This window comes from Citrus sinensis, chromosome 4 (genome assembly GCF_022201045.2).
Source record: "Citrus sinensis cultivar Valencia sweet orange chromosome 4, DVS_A1.0, whole genome shotgun sequence".
Taxonomy (NCBI): Eukaryota; Viridiplantae; Streptophyta; class Magnoliopsida; order Sapindales; family Rutaceae; genus Citrus; species Citrus sinensis.
The window spans coordinates 16,137,667-16,162,599 of NC_068559.1; the positions used below are offsets into that span (position 1 = coordinate 16,137,667).

Sequence of the window (24,933 nt, forward strand, 5' to 3'; positions counted from 1 at the left end):
TAGAGAATAAAATGTTGCATGATAAGATTGCATTTTTTAAAGGTAAATAAAGTACTTCATATGAGTATGAAAAATCACATATAGATGAATTGATGAAAAAGAATGAAGTGCTTAAGAAGAAGAATAATGAATTAAATGAAATTGTGCTAAAATTTACAAATGGGTAAAAGATGTTGGATAACTTGCTTATTTCACAAAAATGTGTATTTGATAAAAGAAGACTTGGCTATAAGCCTAATTTTAAACAAAAGTATTATAAAAACTACTTGTGAATAGTACATCTATTAACAATCAAGTTGTATGTCATTATTATAATCAAGATGGTCATATGAAAAACAGATGTCCAGTGAAAAGAAATGTATATTATGGTGGGAAATGTATTTGGATTCCAAAAAAAACCATTGCTAACATTGAAGGACCCAAAAAGTTTTGGGTACCTAAGAATTGAGATTTTCTCTGCAGGGCTTGAAGAAGAAGAAAAATAAATGGTACTTGCATAGTGGTTGTTCAAGGCATATGACTGAAAACTATGCATGGTTTTCAAGTTTCACCAAAATCGAAAACGGTGGAGATGTTTCTTTTGGAGACAATTCAAAGGGAAACATTCTCCGAATTGGAAATATCAATAAAATTTCGTCAACCCTAATTGAAAATGTATATTTAGTTGAAAACTTAAAACACAACTTGATTAGTATTAGTTAATTGTATGACGAATGTTATAAAGTTACTTTTGATAAATCTAGATGTGTTATTGAAAATGCATGTGATGGCAAGATTTTATTTATTGGAAATAGATGTGGTAATGTTTATACAATTGACATAGAATGTGCATCTACTAATGATAAATATTTTTCAACATTGCATGATGATGGTTGGTTAAGGCATATAAGACTAGGATATGCAAGCATGTATTTGATTTCAAAGATTTCTAAAAATGATTTAGTTAAAGGTCTTCCAAAAATCAGTTTTCAAAAAATAAAATTTGTGAAGCATGCCAATTTGGTAAACAAATCAAAACATCTTTTAAAAGCAAAAATTATATTTCTACTTCAAAATCGCTTCAATTACTTCATATAGATTTATTTGGACCTTCAAGGTATGCTAGCTTGAGTGGAAAATATTATGCTTTTGTAATTGTTGATGATTTTTCAAGATACACATGGGTATTATTCTTAGCTAATAAGGATGATGCTCTTGATGCTTTTAAAGTGTTTTGTAAGAAAATTCAAAATGAAAAAGGGTATGGTATTTCATGCATTAAAAGTGATCATGGATGAGAATTTGAAAACTATGCATTTGAAACCTTTTGCAATAATCTAGGCATTATGCATCAATTTTCATCACCTAAAACTTCACAAAAAATGGAGTTGTTGAGAGAAACAATAGATCTATTCAAGAAATGGCTAGAACCATGTTAAATGAAAATTCTTTGCCTAAGTATTTTTGGGCCGAGACCATCAACACCGCTTGTTATGTTTTAAATTGTGTGTTGATTAGACCTTATCTTAATAAAACTCCATATGAGCTTTAGAAAGATAAAAACCCCAACATTGGTTATTTGAAAGTTTTTGGATGCAAATGTTTTATTTTGAACACAAAGATAATCTTGGTAAATTTGATCCAAAATTCGATGTTGGCATTTTTCTTGGGTATTCAAACTCAAGCAAAGCCTATAGAGTTTATAACAAAAGAACTCTAGTTGTGGAAGAATCTATGCATGTTACGTTTGATGAATCTAACCCTTCCTATGCGGAGAAAATTGTTGTTGATAATGATGCAGATGAAGAACTACAAAAAGAGTCATCAAAGGATAACCACAGGGATGCACCACATGAAAATCAAGAGGAGAAATATGAAGAAACAAATGCGGAGCAAAATGAAGATATTTCTCAATCACTCCCCAAGAAGTGGAGGTATGTTTCTTCTCATCCTAAGGACTTGATTTTAGGAGATCCCTTAAGTGGCATAACAACTAGATCATCATTTAGAAATACTTATGAGCATGCTGCATTCATATCTCAAATTGAACCAAAATCCTTTGCGGATGCGAAAAATCATGAATCTTAGATTATAGCAATGCAAGAATATTTAAATCAATTTGAGAGAAACAATTTGTGGGAATTAGTTCCTAAACCGAAACATCAATCCATTATAGGCACTAAATGAGTATTTAGAAATAAAATGGATGAATCTGGTTTGATTGTAAGAAATAAAACTAGACTAGTGGTTCAAGGTTACAACCAAGAAGAGGGAATTGATTTTGATGAAACATTTACACCCGTAGCTAAACTAGAATCCATTAGGATGCAATTAGCATTTGCATGTTATAAAGATTTTATTTTATTTCAAATGGATGTCAAAAGTGCTTTCTTAAATGGGTATATTATGGAAGAAGTGTATGTGAAACAACCTTCTGGTTTTGAAAATGAAAAATTTCCAAATCATGTTTATAAGTTGTCAAAAGCATTATATGGATTAAAGCAAGCACCTAGAGCATGGTATGATAGGCTTAAGAATTTCTTGTTGGACAATGGTTTTTCGATGGGTAAAGCGGATACTACTCTCTTTGTTAAGTATAAGAACCAAGATATTCTTGTTGTTCTAGTTTATGTTGATGATATTATCTTTGATTCTACTAATGAGTCTTTATGCAAGGAGTTTTCATCTTGTATGAGTAAGGAATTTGAAATGAGTATGATGGAAGAATTGAAGTACTTCCTTGGGCTACAAATAAAACAAAATGAGGAAGGAATCTTTATAAATCAAGGTAAGTATGTGAAAGACTTACTCAAGAGATTTGGCATTGATGACTCAAAGACCAAAGCACTTCAATGAGCACAACAACTAAGCTTGACAAAGATAAAAAAGACAAAGAAGTGGATATCAAAACGTATCGAGGTATGATCGGATCTTTACTTGACTTAACCGAAAGTAGGCCCGATACCATGTTTAGTGTATGTTTGTGTGCAAGATTTCAATCATGTCCTAAGAAATCTCATTTACTTGCTGTAAAAAGAATTTTCTGTTATTTAAGTGGAACTATAGATCTTGGCCTTTGGTATCCTAGAGGAACTCATATAGATTTAACATGTTATTCGGATTCGGATTTTGTTGGATACAAAGTTGATAGGGGAAAAGCACTAGTGGAACTTGCCATTTACTAGGTCATTCACTTGTTTCATGGTTTAGTAAGAAACAAAATTCAGTTGCACTTTTAACCACCGAGACAAAATATATTGCCGCAGGAAGTTGTTGTGCATAAGCTCTTTGGATGAAACAAACATTTAGAGATTATGGCATTAATCTTGAACAAATTCCTATTAAGTGTGATAATACTAGTGCTATAAATCTTTCAAAGAATCCCATTCAGCACTCTCGAACCAAACATATAGAAATTAGACATCATTTCTTGAGAGATCATGTTCAAAACGGAGATATTGCATTAGAGTTCATTTCTACGGAAAAACAACTTACCTATATTTTTACAAAACCTCTTTACTTAGAACAATTTTCAAAAATTCGGCATGAACTTAGGATGATGAAATTTTCACATTAACTTTTCTACTCATGTTATTTAGTCTAATGAAATTGTTTAATTGATGATGAAATTGTTTAATTGATGATTTGATGATTTTTTATGACTATGAAGTGTTTGAACATGATAAATAAGTGAGGTGTTTGTATTATTATTCTTTAAATGTATGTATGAATTAATTGTTTAAATACATATAAGTTCATGAATTATGCATTAAATTGGCCCTTAAATTATTTTTAGATCAATAAAATGATATTGGAATGTATTATTTGTTGGCCAAATATCAATATACATGTGCGAAATCATAAGTTGTAAAAAACGGATTGCCGTTATCACTATAAACGGCTAACCGTTTTCGGGCAGAAACCTTGGCAAGCTCTCTGGACGCTGTCGGTTTGCTGATATCTCTATAACGGCTCATCGTTATCCCGTGATAAGTGCACGGTGACCAATCGTCTTCCTCATTTCGTTTTACCCTTAACTCTCTTTCTCTTTCAACCCGCGACTGCACCTATTTCTTTCTCTCAAATCTATCATTTTTCTTGTCATTTTTCACCAAATTGAAGCATTAAAAATAAATCTTATCCTCTTTAGAACCGTTTTAACTGATTAAAACTTGTTTTCGCTTAAAAAATTGAAAAATCCCAAAATTAAAACCCTAGAACCAGCTGCACTGTTCTTGCCATTTTTAACCAAATTTTTCTCCATTTTCGGTCAAATCTCAACTTCCAATCACTCTCTAGACTCTCCAATCTCCTTTCTACCTATTTCTTTTCTCCCAAAATCATCAATGGCCGCAAGACCAACGTCACAGAGGCGTGCCCGAACCAAGTACACTGCCCCGCGTAATTCCAGTCCCTCCAGGCCTCCCTCTCAGGACTTTGAGAGTCTCCATTTTCCCAATGCTCACTCTGCTCAGCGATTTAGCGATAAATTCATGGGCAAACCGGTAACTTCCTCTTTTTTTCTTAACATTGAAGAGTTCTCGGATATTACAATTTGTGGTCGCAGTATTACTCACATGCTTAGTCATTAGAATGAGGCTTTAAGTATAGAAGAGCATGTTTATGAAAACCTTGTGCGAGTATTTTACTCTAACATGGATCTCTCCACTACCCGGCAAGTTAAGATTATTACTTTCCTAGGTGGAGTCCATATTGAATTTGATGAGGTTGACTTGTGTAGTATTCTTGGCATTCAATATAGGGGTTTAGACATTTATACTACTTGCAAAGAGCTTGATTTTAATGATTTCCATCATGTGGATGGTGTGCGGAATATTTGTAGGTGTCGTGATCTTTTCGACAACCTTTGCTCTTTGTCTTTTCGGTCTCAACTTATCCCATTTTAGATATACATACTTCATATCATACTCCTACACATGGTCACACCTAGACATGGTTATAGTGATGAGGTAACTAGGCTTGATGTCGGTTTATTAGACTTCCTCATTCGTGGACGACATGTAAGCTTATCTTACACTATCCTCCGTCATATGCTGTCCACACCTGTTGTAACCAACCAGTCCCTTCCTTATGGCAGCATCATTACTACGATTTTGAGGTACTTTAAAGTACCTATCACTGAGCCTGTTTTTGTTGAAACCTGAAAGCTAGGTAGAGAGATTATTTTTGCGATTGGATTTTTTAAGAAATGTAGGAAATGGGTAAAGACACAATCCTCTAAGAATGAAGATTTCGCCTTAGAGCTAGACCTCGTACCCCTCGACGAGCAGCAGCAGCCCCATTGCAGGATGAGGAGCCAGTCGAGCCAGCTGTGCCTCCTGCAGCATCTTCTGCTTTTGAGGACCACCTTCAGCAGCTCTTCGACAAAGTGGATGCACTCTCCCAGTAGCAGCAGCAGCTTCAATAAGACTTTGCGACTTTTCGGCAGCAAATGTTAGATTAGCAGATGGAATTACTTGCTGGACAGCGCCACATTCTTGGTCACCTTGGTTATGATCCCAGCAACTCTTCTTCACTGCCCCCGTCTTAGTTTTGTGCACTTATGCATTTCACAAAAACATTACTCATCTTATGTAGTTGTTGTGATACTATTTGGTTTTTTACTGTGCTTGTGATGCTTTTATGATGATTTTGTTGGATATGTGGACTTTGTTTATGATTGAGTTGATTTTGATGACATGTTTGGTTGTTGCTTGTGATTATGTTGAATTTATTGGTATGAAGGTTGGTTACTAAATTGGAGTTTATATTGGAGTGTTTTAACTACTTTGTTTTTTAGGATATGTTCATTTTTAAGGGGAGATTCTGCCGAAATTTTTTTTCTAACATGGGTAATGTCTGAACTTCTCTTTTTAATCTTTTTGCGCTCATTTCTTTTTTATGATGAAGGGTGAGATAATTTATATATAATCTGTTGAAAAATTTTCTTTTTATTAAATTTATTTTTGTGAGGTTAAAAATTGATGGGCACATATTTAGGGGGAGCTAAATTCTACAAATATTTTACTTAGGGGGAGCAAAATCGCACAAGCATTTTCTTGAAAAGTTTGCCATCATCAAAAAGGGAGAGATTATTAACATAAGTATTTCTTTACTATTGATTTTGATGATAACAAACTTGATTAAGATTGATTTAAAAGCTCAAATTACTATTTCATATAGTTTTCATACTATAAAGCCTTTATATTCAATAAAAAGTAATTTTATGATCTTCATGTTAATGATTTAAATTGAAAAAGTTTTGAGAACTTTAAAATTAGAAAATATTGCTTAAAATTCTGGAAATGGACTTATTTGACAAGTTTTATAAAGTTTTGGGTCATAATATAATTTTATAAAGTTTTGGGGCCAAACTGTAACGGCTAGCCGACATTGAACAGAATTGAAGAGTAGCCTCTGGACACTAACGGCGATCTGACATCTTGAAAAAGACGATCCGACAATTTGAAAATTCAACCAACGGTCATATTGACCAGTCAAAGCGACGATCCGACATCTAGTTAACGGTGATTCGACAGTGAGCAGAAAGTCAAAAACGGCTAGTTTTCAGCTCCAACTATAAATAAGCTCAATCAAATTCAAACTTTAACGATTCCAACAATTATCATTGAGCAAATTATTGAGCATACAACTTTCTTTGAGTTTTAAATTCTTGTATTCATCTCACTTACTCACACTTTAGATTTTCATTGTAATCAAACACATTGTGTGAGAGAGATTTATTTTTGTAATATTTTTGAAAATCAAATTGAGAGGTTGTAAGTGTTGGGATACACTTGAGATAAGATATTGGGGACAATCTCTTTGTGTAAAGGTTTATTGACACATTGGAAGTATTGTAAGAGCGGTTGAAGCCTTGGAGGCTTGCTTAGTGGAATCCTCAAGCTCGGTGAGCTTGGAGGAGTGGACGTAGGCACGGTTAGCCGAACTACGTAAAAATCACGTGTTTAATTTCTCTTCCCTTACTCTTTTATTATCTTGCTTGATTAAATTTATTGTTTTTGATTTAATTAAGGTAATAGATTAAATTGTTGTGTGGTTTGTTTAGCTTAATTTTTAAAAACCCAATTCACCCCCTCTCTCGGGTTGCTTAGATAATATTTCACTATATTCATATGAACGGGGTTCATAATCTAAAACAATATTAACGAAGTTCCTAATTTATAACATAATCAATATAATCATGCTATCATTTTGTAATTTGATCATGCTATCTAATAATATTTAGAACTAAAAATTTAACGGAACCTCCAAATTAGCTCAAAAATGGTGGTGTGTGATTAATTAGGAATCGTGGGCCCATAATTTCATTAGCTGCTTTGATTTTTAATTTTTTTTAGTAAATTAAATCTAAACAACTATATATATAAAATAATTCTCGAGTGAGAGAAAAAAAAACACAGATTTCAATATATATCGGGCAAAAATCAATGTATTTGAATATGTGTTTTTTATATTTTAGTGACATCCTAACTAGTACTACAGAAGGACTACATATATAAAACTTTATAATAGACACTCAAATTATCCATGCACAATAAAATATTGTCCACTCTCAAGTACCATATTCTTTTATTTGTATTCTACCCTAACTGCAATCAATCATTAACAATATATATTTTTATAAGTAACTTGCACTACTACAAAAATACAAAATAATGACCCATGTGTTATGAAAGTTTTACTTAAAAACTATTATTAAAAATATTTAATGACTGTTATTATGTGAACAGTCATAATATCTAATATTTACTTATAATGATTGTTATTTGTTAAAATGATCATTAAAAGTTTGAAGTTTACAATGACAGTTTTTATTATACAACAATCACTAAATGTCAACTAAAATATAGCGTTACGTTTAATAACAATTATTTGTAAAAATGGTCCATGTTATGATCTAGTTATATAATAGAACTGTCATTAAAATTATTTAATGATGATTATTTAAGATACCGGTCATTGTATGTCAATTCCTTTAGAACTTTTAATTTAATGACGGTTATGATATAATAATAGTCATTGAATATAAATAGTAAAGATGAATGTTATTGATACATATTATGATCGTTTTTTATAATAGTCATCATATACTTTTGTTTTAAAAAATAAAAAATGGATACAAAGAAAAAGGAAGTAACGTGCAATATCCCTCTTCACACAACACTCTTTCTCTTCTTCTTCAATCCTCACGCAATCTCTTTCTCTTCTTCTTCAATCTTCACGCAATCTCCTTCTCTTCTTCTTCGTAACCTTGCCTAAGCAAACGCTCATGCCGCCACTATTGTCAAGGCCGTTCAGTGTGCCGACACTACCACCGTGTTCGTTCACCGTCAATTGTTTTCGTCTATGTCGAACTGCCTCCATGTTCCTTCATTCTACAGGCTTCATTGTAGACAAGCGTCTTGGGTCTTCACCCTAGAGAAATTGATGTTTACTAATTTAAATCTTCTATCTCAGGTTTGACAAAGAGAAAATGTTTTCATACATTCAAAGTATTTTTATTCTTGTGTGTATACTTCTTTGACTTTCATATTCCAGCCAATTTTTATTTTCGCTAGGTAGTGATAATTTGTTTCCTAATTTATAGGTTAAACTATCATGCTCTTTCACCCTTAAAGAAATTGACTACCTGACAAATCGTATTCAGAATTGTGGTACAGAAGTAGTTGAGGTAAGTGGGGGAAATTGACCAAATCTTTGAATGCTATATTGTAATATATATGGTAATTTTTGTTCTAAATTGTGAATAAATGCATGTATTTGGTTCTTTAAGTTAAGTAATTTAGTAAATAGAAAATATATTAAATTCATATATTTGGCTAATTATGTATATTTGTAAACAACTATCTTAATGTATATCAAGGTTGCTGGTAAACGGGTAACTGGATTTGACTCACCCAACAACAATTAGGCATGTCAAAGACAGTTAATATCTCATTGTTAGGATATAATTAATCACTTGTAGTTTCATTTGATTATATCTCATAGATTAAAGTTAATGCCAATGACCCATTATTCATGTTTTTCAATTTAATGTGTGTTTAAGAAATAAAATGTGGATTAATTGGATACTTTATTTTTTGTAGTTTGGCAACATTACTTTAGATTATATTGATGATGATGGTCTAGCTAACTAGTTGTAATGAGGGGAGTATTAAATGATTAGCATTAGTCCTATTAATAGAGTGGCTAGATAATTAAGATTTTTCTTATCCCTACCTAAGTCTGTCATTGGGTGCAAAAAATCTACTATTGTTTGCTGTCATACAGTTATTTCCTGTTTAAAACAGCACCTAGAAGTTCCAAGTACTGTTTTTTAACAACTGGATAGCATCCAACAATTTTTTAGCTTGTTGTCATCAGGTTATTTGATGTTCAAAACAACACTTTAACTTTGAGGTGTTGTTTTGACACAATTACAGCAACTAGACAATATCTAAAAAACTTTTTGGTGCTATCATGCTACTGTTAGTTGTTAAAAAAACTACTAAAAGTTCCAAGTGTTGTTTTAACACAATTACAACAGGTAGATATTACCTAAGAAATTTTATAGGTGCTGTCATGCTGCTGTTAGCTGTTAAAAACAACACCTGGAAGTTATAAGTGCTGTTATTAATAGATAGATAGCACCCAAAACATTTTTAGGTGCTATCATGCTATTGTTTGATGTTAAAAATAGTATCTGAAAGTTTCAAGTGAACATTTTAGACCAATTATAATAGTTAGACAGCACCGAAAATTTTTTTTTGAGCGTTATCGTGTCTATTGTTTGCTATTAAAAACAGCACTTGAAATTCCCAGGTGTTGTTTTCTGACACAACTTAAAAGTAAATTTTAACTCCCAAGTATAAGAGTGTCTTGTTGTATTATAACTCGGTGAGTCCGAGGTCGATCCACAGAAAAGATTTAATTAGTTTATTTTATTTTAACTAAAAATTGAAATTAAAACTTAAATATAAACAACTTAATTTAAATGAAACTATGAAATTGAACTAGTTAGGGTTGTGGATCCACTCTTAGAAGTAAATAAAACTTAATAAATTTTTTTTGCTAATTTTTTAGATTTATTACCCAAAAGATTAATTATACAAATTATTATTATTTTCCCTTTAATTTTATGATGGATTAAGTATTTATTGTGCCAAAATTTAATTTGTCTACAATAAGTCAAAATACTATTTCACCATGCCTTATATTAAGATCTTAAGAATTTATTGTGCCAAATTCATTTGTTTGTCTACAATAAATTAAATTTTCAAAATATAAAACATGTATAAAATTAAATAGAAAATAATTTAATTTATAAAATTAAACATAGAATTTGATTAAATTATATTTATTTCTTAAGAGTTTCACCTTCCCCTAACTAATATTATTTAGTTAAACATAATTAAAATAAAAAGAAGTAGTAAAATTGAATTGCTTATAATTAAAAGAAATAAAAACAACTAAAATTGGAAATAAAACTAATTTTATTAATGAAAATAATTATACAAAATATTAAAAACACACCTAGAAATCAAGATTACAAGGAGATGGAGAGAATTTGAGAAGAAGAGAGTTGTAGAGAGATGATTAAAACATAAAAATGAGGCTCTATTTATAGAAAAATAAATTCATAATCCAGTGCTTTGCGGTCCATCATAGGCTTCATGCATGTGCTCCTCAGAACCCTTAGATCAAGATCCAATGGCTGGTCAAACTTCAAAAGTCAACATCACACATGGCATCATTTGACTCGTCCGATTTGCCCAAAGAACGGTTGAGATTTGGCGGGTTAATGGGTGGATCGGGTCGACCCGAATACAAAGATTCGGATCCTCCAACTTGCTTCACCAATCATTGCCACATGGCACAATCATGGCCATTGAATCATGAACGGTTGAGATTTAGTCAAGATTGCCAGTTATCCCATGCACTCATATCTATTGTAAGCTCATTTCATCATCCAATCAGTGCTCGGTCAACAGGAAAAGTCAACTTTTTTTACACAAGCCCAATTTTAAGCCGATCTTGATTGATCTTAAGGTTTTCAGACCTCCGAAATTCAAATTTGACCTCCGTTTATCTGTTTGGGGCCTCGAAGTACGTGAAATTAATAATTTTCCTAATAAACACATAAAAATACACAAAATTAAATATATTTAAAACATAATTAATAATTCATAATATATTACATAAACACAAATATAAATTATAACATAAGCATAAAATAACATATTGTCGCTTGATAATTAAACAATTTTTAATACTAATCACACCCCCCAACCAGCTTATTGCTAGCCCTCTAGCAATTAAAGCGTTATATTAAATTAAGATTTATAAAATTCACATGCAAGTTAATAGTTGTTCATCTATCCTCTAAATTACCAAACAAATGAACTCTCCCAAATTCCTTTACCACATTGATGTTCACTCATTATCTAGAATATCATCAAACCTTCTTTTGTGCTCAATTAATTAACACAATACTTATGGGGCTTTATTAAAAGAAAAACAACATTTTCGTTCTAAAATTCATTAGAAATTATATCTTTAGGCAATAGATTATTCACACATATATATTTTTTTTATATATTACATTTCTAACCCGTGTAGCGAGCTTTAGGTCAGTGACTCCCAGACCAGTTGACCTTAGGGCACTAGGTGTTGAAACACCCCTACGGACTTAATTACTCGGGTTTCTAATAAACAAACGATATATCTATTACCCATGTAGCGAGCTTTAGGCCAGTGACTCCTAGACCAGTTGACCTTAGAGCACTAGGTGTTGAAACACCCCTACGGACTTAATTACTCGGGTTTCTAGATATAACAAAATTAAAAACATTTTCTTCTTCTTCTTTTTTTTTGATTTTTTTTTTAGAAATATACACTTTCTACTACCTTAGATACTATTCCTAATAAATCAAAAGAACTAAATGCTGTAAAATTTTAACTTACAACCCACTAGTATGTGTCATAATGTGTGTGTGAAGAATGATTCAATAATACCTGTTAAATGAGTAAATAATTAAATAACTTAATAACCAAGTGGAGAGTTCACAAATTTAAGTAATTCAAAGAAAAGGGAACAAAAACAACTTACTATGAATCTCAAAATCAAAATATAATACAACAAGACTATTAGGATGCGTCTCAAAAGTCGTGACTCTTTACACGGCCATCCTAGACAAAAAACAAATTTTTTTTTTTTAACTAAGAAAAGAAAAGAGAAAAGAGAAAAACAACACACATATTTAAAACATACGTCAATTATCCCCACCCCACAACCTAATCTAAACATTATCTTAACATTTTATAATTTTACAGATATGCAAAAAAAAATAATAAATAAAAATAAAAGAGAATAATAAAAGAAGAAGAAGAAGAGATCTCACCTGAACTTGATACAGAAGCTTAAAAGTAGATAACAAAGATGAAGAAAAAGTCAATTTTTTTTGTTTTTTTTTTAACAACACCCTTAAGATTAAGAAGATGCGTTTCTAGAGAGACTACATTCTCTATATCCTGCCATCTTCGACTCAAATTTGTCCTAAGTTAGTCTTTACAGAAAAAAAAAATTTGTTATTGTTTTTTTTTTTTTTTGTAAACACATAACCAGGACTAAGACATTCCACAATTATCAACTATTCCCTCCCCCCAACCTGAAAAAGACATTGTCCTCAATGTTTTAAAAGGAAAGAGAAAGAGTGTAGAAGACATCACATGAACACTACAACAGAAAATATTTACAAACGGAGAGTTAAATCTAAATCGCACTTCTTATTACTGCTACTGTTACCGTTACCATCATTAGTCGACCAATTCAGTGCAACAGTCTGTGGATCCAGCTATGGTGTATAAGCTTGTAAAAGATCAAGTAACTCATTAGCAGTAGAAGCAGAGATAAAGAGTTTTTTTACAGAATGTGGAACAAAATGATTCTTTATTGCATGGTTAATAAAAGTTAGCAAGCCATCATAAAAATTATTAACATTTAACAAACCGATGGGTTTTTTATGAATGTTCAAGTGGGCCCAAGATGCAAATGTAATTAGTGCCTCAAAAGTTGCAAGATCTCCTAGCAAGAAAATAAAAGCATCAGCATGATTCATCATTTCAGATATTCTCTCTTTCATACTTGATACCACTAATTCTTCTCCAATTGGTGGGCCAGACATGCACACTAGCGGTTTCATGGGTTTTGGGATAATGCCGAGTACTTGGCTTCCTCTAGTAAAAACAGCTTCTGAAACAAGTCTTGATAACCCTCGTTTACCTCCTCCATATACAAGATGCAGTTTCCTCTCTGCTATGACACGACCAAGATCTACAGCTGCCTGAACGAACTCTTTGTACTTTCTATAGTGAAACCCAGAAAGCACACAAATATTTTTGAATTGTTTACTTGAAGATGCTGCCATTGGACTAATTTTTCAAAAACAAGTTGTAAGTGTTTGAAAAACGAGCTCATATTTAAAGATCTTGGTGACATAAATAATGAGAAACAGCTGTAAATGGGTTGGCATATTTGTCAAATGACGAGGAAAGCTCGTGGCTCAATAATTCAAAAACAAACAGTAAAAAGAAAGTGATTATTAGAAAAAGAAAATAGTAAAAGAAACCAAATATTTATTAAATACAAAATCACATCGCTAAATGCAATAATGCAAACGATAAAATAACAGTAAAGTAAAATAACAGTGAAGTGAAAGGATATTTACTGGTAGTTGTGATTGTGGTTCACATCTTCCTCTAGTTTTACGTCCAGTAATGGCTTGAACGCCCTCTATGGGTGGAGGATCGGCTTCCCATCCAGTTTTCTTATAAACTGGCAAACAAGGTCTTTTTGAGTCAGATTCCCAAGACTAAACTGTGCACTTTGTTTTTGGAATAGTATCCACAAATTGTAAATCTCACGTTGCACAATTCCGCTTCGATGCGTCTCAAGAGATCGTAAGATATCATCCAACGATTCTTTACTCATGCCATCTTTAACGAATTTAATTTTATCTTCACGAGTATCAAAACCCATTCCTAAAGATTTACAATCCGGTCGTTTGCAACCAAGTCTTACACAGTTATGACATTTTGAGCTAACTCGTTTAGCTCTCCTTTTCTTAGCAAACGTACTTTTACCAAAACCAGGCATGTAAGAAACAAATTGACCAGAAAACTCACCTGCTAATCGGACCTTTGCTTCAATTAACCAACGAATGTCAGAAGGAATGCCATTGATCATTAACAAACGCAGTCGTTCACAACGAGCTTTGTAAATTTTTCTGAGAGCATTCTGAGGGAGAGAGGGAAAATGCTTATGGAGTTTATGTTGTATTTCTTCCATGTTTGATTTTGGGGTTTCAGTTATTGTGGGAAACTGAAGATACCGACTTAAGAAGTCACGGAGTACCGTTATCCGCCATTTATACGGGAAAATAAATCAAAACACACCAAAATCAAATCTGCAAAATCATATCAAGCATGAAAGCGAGCAAAAAAAAAAAAGCACACAATATAAAAGGAAAATGAACTTACATTCGTCCTCTCATTGAGTTAACCTCAAGCTCCATTTGAAATTCATATATGCCACTCTCTACTGTTTTGAGTTGTCCCTCTAGATCCTCAACATAGGACACGAATTCTGGTGGTTGCAGATCCCAAAGTGGATGTGATTTACAGCTTTGTATCAGGCCTCTTAAGTGAAATTTTATACGCCAAAATCTTTTAAGATGTGCGAACATGTATTTTCTCATTGAGGTGCTCATGATGTAAAATGAAAATTGATGAGAGAATGTACAACTGTCAAACAAACACGCTTACACAAGAAAAACAATGTTAAAAAAAAACTATGTACAGTGCATAAATCTAAAGAAAAAAAATCAAAGAATGAAACGGTAAAATAATAGTAAAACAAAAAAAATCATTAAAGACTTAATCAAGAACTGGTGGGTCATCCAAATTAATTTCGGTGTCCTCGTCACGTGGGTGATGTTCCAGATATGGTTTTAATTTTTGACCATTAACTTTAAATGTGACACCGTTATTTGGATTCTCAATTTCTATGGCCCCATATGAATATACATTTTTTACAACAAATGGGCCACTCCATTTTGACTTTAACTTCCCTGGAAATAAATGAAGACGAGAATTATAAAGCAACACTTTTTGACCAATCTCAAATGTTTTTCGAAAAATTCTTTTATCATGAAATGCTTTTGTTCTTGCCTTAATAATTCTTGAATTTTCATATGCCATTCCTTAATTCCTCAAGTTCATTCAATTGCAATTTTCGCACATTACCAGCATCATCCAAATTTGAATTAAAAGCTTTAATAGCCCAAAGTGATTTATGTTCAAATTTAACAGGTAAATGACAAGGTTTACCATAAATTAACCGATAGGGTGACATTCCTAATGATGTTTTAAATGCAGTGCGGTAAGCCCAAAGTGCATCATTAAGTTTAAGAGACCAATCTTTTCGGTTTGGGTTAACCGTTTTTTCTAAAATTTGTTTTATCTCCCTATTTGCTAATTCAACTTGACCATTTGTTTGAGGATGATAAGGGGTAGCAATTTTATGTGTAATTCCATATTTCTTCATTAAAGACTCAAATGACTTATTACAAAAATGCTTACCTCCATCACTGATAATGGCTCGAGGGATTCCAAATCGACTTAAAATGTTTTCTCTTAAAAATTTAATCACAGTTTTACTGTCATTATTTCGACAAGAAATTGCTTCAATCTATTTTGAGACATAATCAACTGCAACTAATATATACACAAATCCAAAAGATGATGGAAATGGACCCATGAAATCAATTCCCCAACAGTCAAATATTTCAATTTCAAGTATGGGATTTAAGGGCATCATGTTTCTTTTTGTAATTGATCCCAATTTTTGACATTTTTCACAACTTTTGCAAAATTCATATGTGTCTTTAAACATGGTAGGCCAATAAAATCCACACTGTAAAATTTTAGCAGTAGTTTTTCTTGAAGAAAAGTGACCACCACATGCTTCAGAATGACAAAAATTAATGATACTACTTACCTCATTATCAGGAATACATCGCCGAAAAATTTGATCTGGGCAATATTTGAACAAATAAGGATCATCCCAATAAAATTTCTTTACTTCAACAAAAAATTTCTTCTTCTCTTGAGCATTCCATTGCAAAGGCATTTTACCTGTAACAAGAAAATTAACAATATTAGCATACCATGGCATTGAAGTAACAGAAAATAAAAATTCATCAGGGAAAGAATCATTTATGGGTGTTATATCATTGCAGAATTCGAATGTAAGTCTTGATAGATGATCAGCAACAACATTTTCAGCACCCTTTTTATCTTTGATGGTAAGATCAAATTCTTGTAGTAACAAAATCCAACGAATTAGTCTCGGTTTGGCATCCTGTTTACTCATCAAATATCTCACAGCAGCATGGTCAGTAAACACAACAGATTTAGAGCCAAGCAAAGATGAACGGAATTTGTTTAATGCAAATACCACAGCAAGTAATTCTTTTTCAGTTGTAGAATAATTCATTTGAGCACTATCCAAAGTCTTACCCGCATAATAAATCACAATAGGCTTACCATCCCTTCTTTGTCCTAAAACAGCACCAACAGCAAAATCACTTGCATCACACATTAATTCAAATGGCAAAGACCAATCAGGAGATTACATAATAGGTGCAGATATTAAAAGACAAATTATTTTTTCAAAAGATTTTTGGCAATCATCATTTCATTCAAACGGTGCATCTTTTAATAAGAGGTTACAAAGTGGTTTAGATATAGCACTAAAGTTTTTTATAAACCTCCTATAAAATCCTGCATGTCCTAAAAAGGATCGCACATCTCTAACTGTTTTTGGTTGTGGCAATTTAGATATGACTTCGATTTTTGCTTTGTCAACTTCAATTCCTTTAATAGAAACAACATGACCCAAAACAATTCCAGAAGGAACCATGTAGTGACATTTTTTCCAATTCAACACGAGTTCTTTTTCAACACATCTTTTTAAAACTTTCTCCAAATTATCAAGGCAATCATCAAAAGAATTCCCAAACACAGTCAAATCATCCATAAAGACCTCTAGATGTAATTCGTGTTGGAATTAATTCACCTTTTTCATTTTTAACAACAGTGATTCCAGATTTTTTAGGCACTACTTGTGTAGGACTTACCCACTTACTATCAGAAATAGGGTAGATAATTCCCACATCAAGTAATTTAAGGACTTCTATTTTGACTACCTCTTTCATGTGTGGGTTTAATCTTCTTTGAGGTTGTTGACATATTTTAGCATTTTCTTCCAAATTAATTCTATGTGTGCATATTAAGGGATTAATGCCTTTAATGTCATTTAAAGTCCATCCTATTGCATTTTTATGCTTTTTAAGAACAGTAAGTAACTTACCTTCTTGGTCGCTTGTTAAAGTAGAAGAAATCACAACAGGATAAGTTTGTTCTCCTCCAAGAAAAGCATACTTCAATCTTTCAGGCAAAGGTTTCAATTCCATTTTAGGTGCTTCTTATTGTTCTTTCTTTTCAATACTTACAAGCTCCTCAAATTTTGGCTCGTCATCATAATTTTGCGAAGTCTGCACAGAATCAAGCAACGAATTTATATTAGAAATATCAAGTTCAAATTGCTTATTTGACTCAATTGAATTAACTAAACAAACATTAGAAAGTTCAGAAAAATCCCCTTTTTGAATATTTTCCTTGATACAAGATTCAAACAATTCTTTTTGTTCATCCGTATCATCTTCATTCTCATTTTCTTCATTAGGTTGCCTGCACATGTTGAAAACATTCAATTCCAAAGTCATATTTCCAAAGGATAAATTCATTAAATCATTCCTACAATTAATCAAAGCATTAGCAGTAGCTAAAAATGGTCGACCTAAAATTACAGGAACTGGTTTGTAATTATTCACAACAGGTTTAGTTTCCAAGACAATAAAATCCACATGATAAATGAATTTATCAACTTGTACTAAAACATCTTCCACTATTCCTTTTGGTACTTTAACTGATCTATCGGCAAGCAAAAGTGTAGTTGAAGTTGATTTTAACTCATCAAGATTAAGTTGAAGATAAACTGAATATGGAAGCAAATTAACACTAGCACCAAGATCTAGTAAAGCATGCTCAATTCTGTGGTTACCAATAATACAAGAAATGGTAGGACAACCAGGATCTTTATATTTCAACTTATTATTAGTAGACAGAATTGTACTTACCTGTTCGGCCATGAAAGCACTCTTTCTTACTTTCAATTTCCTCTTAACAGTGCACAAGTCCTTTAAAAATTTGGCATATGAAGGAACCTGCTTGATTGCATCTAATAGAGGAATGTTAGCTTTCACTTGCTTAAAGATTTCATAAATTTCAGAAGAGTGGTCTGATTTCTTTGGTTTATTCAATGCATGCGGAAATGGTGGTTCAGGTGGAACACTAGTTATTTCCTCACTAGGTGTAAGTTCATTTAGTCCTTCCTTACCCTTTGATTTTTCATCATTTTCATAAGGTTCAGGCATAGGTCTATCAACAACCTTACCACTACGAAGAGTTATAACTGACTTGACTTGGTCTGTGGGTGGATTTTGTTGAATTTTAGGATTTGGTTGTGGTTGGGCTGGAAATTTTTCTTTTTCTTGAATGGTGAGTGCAGAAGCAATTTTAGCAAGATTATCTTTCAAATCAGAAAAAGTTTGTGCATTTTGATTGTTAATAACATCTTGCTTTCTGATGAATGAATGCATTGTGTCTTCCAGATTTTTCCAGGGTGGTGGAACATATGGTGCATGAGGCTGAGGATTTTGAAAATTTTGTGGAGGTGGTGCTTGTGAAGATTGTGCATTATTATTATTCCTCCAACTGAAATTCGGATGATTTCTCCAACCAGGATTATAAGTCTGTGAATATGGGTTTGGTTTATTGAAAGTGTTAATGACATTAGCTTGATCATTTAGACATTCTTTAAGTGCATGCAAAGTGGGACACTCTTGAGTGAAATGATCATTCGAATTACATATGTTACATGCAATTTCTTGAACAGATTTTACTTGATCACTCTTTTTATGCTCCAAAGCTTCAACTTTCCTAACTAGGGATGCAAATTTTGCTTGTAAATCATGATCTTCCCTAAGGTTATGGATTCCTCCACTAGATGGAGATGATTGTTGCTTATTTGTCAATTCAAAAGTTCCAACAGTATCCCAATGTTGTGCATTTTCAGCTAATTAGTCAAGGTAATCTAGTGCATCTTCAGGATTTTTATCCCTAAATTCACCATTACACATCATTTCAACAACCTGTCTACTTTGGGGTATTAAGCCCTCGTAGAAATAAGTGACCAATCGCCAAGTTTCAAAACTATGATGTGGGCATATGTTAAGCAACTCTTTAAACCTATCCCAACATTGGTATAATGTTTCTCCATTTTTTTGAGTGAAAGAAGTGATTTGCCTTTTAAAAGAATTTGTTCTATGAGGTGGAAAGAATTTTTTCAAAAACTGTTCTTGCATGTTATTCCAAGTTCTTACTGATCCAGATCTAAGGTTTTGTAGCCAAGTTTTAGCTTTATCTTTTAATGAAAAAGGAAAAAGCTTTAATCTAATTATGTTCATGCTACAATTTTGGTCCGTGTATATATTACAAACTTCCTCAAAATCTCTTAGATGCAAGTACGGATTCTCATATTCTAAACCATGAAATGTTGGTAAAAGTTAGATAATACCTGGTTTAAAGTTGAATCGAGATGCTTTTGGAGGAAATACTATACACGACGGTGCTCCGGTTCTGGTTGGATTCATGTAGTCTCTCAGAGTCCTTGGTTGATTCTGATCATGCCCATGTTGAGATTGGTTGTCTCCCTGATCAATTTGAGGATTAAGTTCATCCAAACCATTTTCGCCTTCATTCTCATCCATGATTGGTGGTGGAGATTGAGATCTACGAATTAACCTGCCACTTGAAGATCGAGACCAATGTCTCATGCAAGGGTTATGTTATAAAGATAATATTTACACAAATTGATAACAAAATAAAATTAAAAAATAAATAAGCAAATAATATAAGTGTACAAAAGAAAATTAAATAACAATTTTGGTGGTTGAACCCACCAATTAACAATAAATTAAGTATAAAATAAATGCAAAAGAAAGAAAAAGAAAAAGAAAGAAAAATGGTGGTTGAACCCACCAACAAAGTAAAATAAATAAATAAATAAATGCAAAATAAAAAAAATGGTGGTTGAACCCACCAATTAAAAAAATAAAAAATGCAAAATTAAATAAATACTGAAAATTAAATAACTGAAAATAAAAGTTAAGAGTTAGTAGTTAGTAGTTAGTTTGGTGGTTAAACCCACCAATAAAGCAAAAACAAATAAATAAATACGAAATAAAATAAATGCAGAAAATTAAATAACTGAAATTAAATAAAAGTTAGGAGTTAGGAGTTAGTAAGTTAAGAGTTAGTAATTAGAGTTAGTAGTTAAAGTTAGTTTGGTCCAAAATTAGTCCAAATATGTCCAAAGTATGTCCAAATATGTCCAAGTCTTGATTATGTTGAGGAATTTCGTCTAGGGATTCTATTGCATATTATTTTTAATTTTATGGTCAAACTGTAATTTTTAGAAGTTTAGAATTAGCAATTTGGGATGAAAGTGAAACAGTTGAAAGATGTCAGGGTCCGAACGTAATTATCAGAAGATTGGGCTAGAAACAGAAATTATTGGGGTGAAACGAGAATAATGAAAGATATGGGGACAAAAGAGAATTTAAGAAAAGGAAAAGGGGGCAAACGAAATTTTACATATAAGAGAAAAATAAAAAACAGAAAAACAAACCAAATAAAAAACTTTTCCCCGGCAACGGCGCCAAAAACTTGACACAACTTACAAGTAAATTTTAACTCCCAAGTATAAGAGTGTCTTGTTGTATTATAACTCGGTGAGTCCGAGGTCGATCCACAGAGAAAAGATTTAATTAGTTTATTTTATTTTAACTAAAAATTGAAATTAAAACTTAAATATAAACAACTTAATTTAAATGAAACTATGAAATTGAACTAGTTAGGGTTGTGGATCCACTCTTAGAAGTAAATAAAACTTAATAAATTCTTTTTGCTAATTTTTTAGATTTATTACCCAAAAGATTAATTATACAAATTATTATTATTTTCCCTTTAATTTTATGATGGATTAAGTATTTATTGTGCCAAAATTTAATTTGTCTACAATAAGTCAAAATACCATTTCACCATGCCTTATATTAAGATCTTAAGAATTTATTGTGCCAAATTCATTTGTTTGTCTACAATAAATCAAATTTTCAAAATATAAAATATGTATAAAATTAAATAGAAAATAATTTAATTTATAAAATTAAACATAGAATTTGATTAAATCATATTTATTTCTTAAGAGTTTCACCTTCCCCTAACTAATATTATTTAGTTAAACATAATTAAAATAAAAAGAAGTAGTAAAATTGAATTACTTATAATTAAAAGAAATAAAAACAACTAAAATTGGAAATAAAACTAATTTTATTAATGAAAATAATTATACAAAATATTAAAAACACACCTGGAAATCAAGATTACAAGGAGATGGAGAGAATTTGAGAAGAAGAGAGTTGTAGAGAGATGATTAAAACATAAAAATGAGGCTCTATTTATAGAAAAATAAATTCATAATCCAGTGCTTTGCGGTCCATCATAGGCTTCATGCATGTGCTCCTCAGAACCCTTAGATCAAGATCCAATGGCTGGTCAAACTTCAAAAGTCAACATCACACATGACATCATTTGACTCGTCCGATTTTCCCAAAGAACGGTTGAGATTTGGCGGGTTAATGGGTGGATCGGGTCGACCCGAATACAAAGATTCGGATCCTCCAACTTGATTCACCAACCATTGCCACGTGGCACAATCATAGCCATTGAATCATGAACGGTTGAGATTTAGTCAAGATTGCCAGTTATCCCATGCACTCATGTCTATTGTAAGCTCATTTCATCATCCAATCAGTGCTCGATCAACAGGAAAAGTCAACTTTTTTTACACAAGCCCAATTTTAAGCCGATCTTGATTGATCTTAAGGTTTTCGGATCTCCGAAATCCAAATTTGACCTCCGTTTATCTGTTTGGGGCCTCGAAGTACGTGAAATTAATAATTTTCCTAATAAACACATAAAAATACACAAAATTAAATATATTTAAAACATAATTAATAATTCATAATATATTACATAAACACAAATATAAATTATAACATAAGCATAAAATAACATATTGTCGCTTGATAATTAAACAATTTTTAATACTAATCACACCCCCCAACCAGCTTATTGCTAGCCCTCTAGCAATTAAAGCGTTATATTAAATTAAGATTTATAAAATTCACATGCAAGTTAATAGTTTTTCATCTATCCTCTAAATTACCAAATAAATGAACTCTCCCAAATTCTTTTACCACATTGATATTCACTCATTATCCAGAATATCATCAAACCTTCTTTTGTGCTCAAGTAATTAACACAATACTTATGGGGCTGAGAAACAATTATATCCAGGCTATAGCAACTTCAGAAAGTTATCGACTTTGGTAAAATTGTGCAAGTTAAAGTGAAAAGCAAAGGGTTAGATAAAAGGTTTTTCGAGTTACTTAAATTACTAGAAAAGATGCCTTTGGACTAAAATGAAATTCCGACATCCATGTATGAGGTGAAGAAAACATTGAATGCATTAGGAGTGGAGTATTAGAAGATTCATACATACCCGAATGACTGTATATTGTATTCGAAGGACTTCAAAGATTTAAATTCTTGCCCTATGTGGAATGTCTAGGTGGAAGGTAATGAAGAACTCAGAAAAGCCAAAAACTATAGTGCCTACAAAAGTTTTATGATATTTTCCATCAATCCCTAAATTTACAAGAATGTTCTGCGTGGCAGGCAGAACAAAGAGAAGTTGATGGTTATCTACGTCATCTAGCAAATACTCCATCATAGAATCTGCTTTTGCATCTGAACTAAGGAACCTACAGCTTGCTCTTTCTGCAGATGAGATTAATCCATATAATTCTTTAAGTAACATGTACAGTTTTTGGCCAGTTATATTGGTGACTTATAATCTTCTACTATGGCTATGCATAAAAAAGCATTTATACCATTAAGTGGAGAGGAATTTTTTGCAACAGTATCAAGGTTGCATGCTTCATAGGGAAAGAAAAATGGCAAATGTCCAGTTTCACAAAGTTATTGGAAGAAAAAGTCTATATTCTTTGACCTTGAATATTGGACATATCTTCAAGTTCGACATGTACTTGATGGTATGCATATTGAGAGAGTATTTTCAGCACATTGCTTGGCATAAAAGGAAAATCAAAGGATGGACTTGCAGCCCATATGGACCTTAGACCACTGAATATGTAGAGTGAATTGGACCCCATACTTGAAAACAATAAAATAAGTTACCTAAAGCATCTTTCACATTAAGTAAGGAAGATAAAACAAGAATTTCTAAAACATTCTCTGAGATAAAGGTCCATGATGGTTACTCTTCAAACAGAATAAATCATATGTTAATTGAAGATCTAAAGCTATATGGTATGAAGTAGTTCTCATGCAATAGTTATTTCCCGTAGTTATAAAGGCATTGCTACCAGATCACATCAGAAAAGTTATAAACAAGAGTGTTTTTTTTTTTAACTCATTTTGCTGTAAGGTTGTAAATATGGCTGCACTTGATAACTACAAGCTGACATGGTTGAAATGGTGTGCTCACTTAAAATACATTTTCTTCCACCCCTTTTTGATGTCATAGTTCATCAGATGGTACATCTCATTTGAGAAGTTAAACTTTGTGGGCCGGTTTATTTACTATGGATGTAACCATTTGAAAGAGACATGAAAAAGTTAAAGGGGTATGCTAGGAATCACAATAGACCAAAATGTTGTATAGTTGAAGCATACATTGCTGAAGAAATTGTTAAGTTTTGCACAAAAAAAATTATCTAATACAGATGCAGTTAGAATCCCATAAAAAAAAAAAATACTGCATATGGCTACTCATATATGGGCTACCCTTTTCTAAAAGGTAAAGTTAAGACAATGTATTTTGACCAATGGCAGCAAGCACATCTTTATGTTCTAGCCAAAGGCAAATGATGTTTAACCTTATAATGATTAAGTGTTTTTATCTTTTTTTTTTTAATTACTGTCATTTATTTTATATAATTTCTATAAATGAAGTAACATACCTAAACTATTGTATTAGTGAGCACTTTGAATATTTGAAGGAGTTGCGCCCTATAAAGTCTCAAAGAGAAAAATGGTTGCATGATAAACATACTAAAATGTTTATTGGCTGGTTGTGCCTTAAGGTATCTTCTTGTTGATTAATGAACTTAGTTTTCCATTGTGTTTCAATTTTTTAAGTTTATGATAGTATATATTCTTTTGTTGCACCAAGGTTGAACAATAATTGAATAGTTCAAGTCATGTCATTTCCTAACCACTGAGGTGGATAGCACAAGGACTTTGTTTAGAAGTAATAAAGTATTATGGATATGTCGTAAATGATTGTCGATTTTGCACAAAAGAATTGGATGATGCAGGAATTGTTCAAAATAGTAGGGACACCTTACTGGCCAAGGCTTTACAAATCTTCAGTGCTAAAGATAATGATCCAATCTATTCAAATATGACTTTCTATGACGTTATTCAAGAGATATGAGAGCTGGATTACCATCAGTTTACAATGATAAATATTTTGCATGTAGAGCATATTGGATATTGGTTGTTATTTATTCATACAAAGGCCAATTTTTTTTTTATTAATTGGCCATGATCCACGTCAAAACTTAAAAGAGTTTATTAATTGGTAAATTAGAAAATTGTGCTTTTTAGCTTGTATTTTAT

At 31.9% G+C, this 24,933-nt stretch overlaps 2 protein-coding genes and 1 non-coding gene across 3 annotated transcripts; 1 reads left to right on the forward strand and 2 right to left on the reverse strand.

Moving 5' to 3' along the window:
* Positions 1 to 13,774: 13,774 nt before the first annotated feature.
* LOC127901728 (uncharacterized) lies at positions 13,775 to 14,329 on the reverse strand. The gene has a single exon (XM_052439158.1). The coding sequence runs from the start codon at positions 14,327 to 14,329 to the stop codon at positions 13,775 to 13,777; it is 555 nt and encodes a 184-aa protein (XP_052295118.1).
* A 3,017-nt stretch (positions 14,330 to 17,346) lies between these two features.
* LOC102628112 (uncharacterized) lies at positions 17,347 to 20,054 on the reverse strand. The gene has a single exon (XM_052439155.1). It carries the CDS (start codon positions 18,762 to 18,764, stop codon positions 17,529 to 17,531), a length of 1,236 nt encoding a protein of 411 aa, XP_052295115.1. The 5' UTR covers positions 18,765 to 20,054; the 3' UTR covers positions 17,347 to 17,528.
* Positions 19,375 to 19,483, forward strand: LOC127901963 (small nucleolar RNA R71). Its single transcript, XR_008054368.1, has one exon. It is a non-coding gene; the product is annotated as a small nucleolar RNA R71 (small nucleolar RNA).
* Positions 20,055 to 24,933: the final 4,879 nt, after the last annotated feature.

Coding starts and splice junctions, on each gene's coding strand:
- LOC127901728 (XM_052439158.1), bottom strand. CDS start 14,329: ATGGAAGAAATACAACATAAACTCCATAAGCATTTTCCCTCTCTCCCT.
- LOC102628112 (XM_052439155.1), bottom strand. CDS start 18,764: ATGCATTCATTCATCAGAAAGCAAGATGTTATTAACAATCAAAATGCA.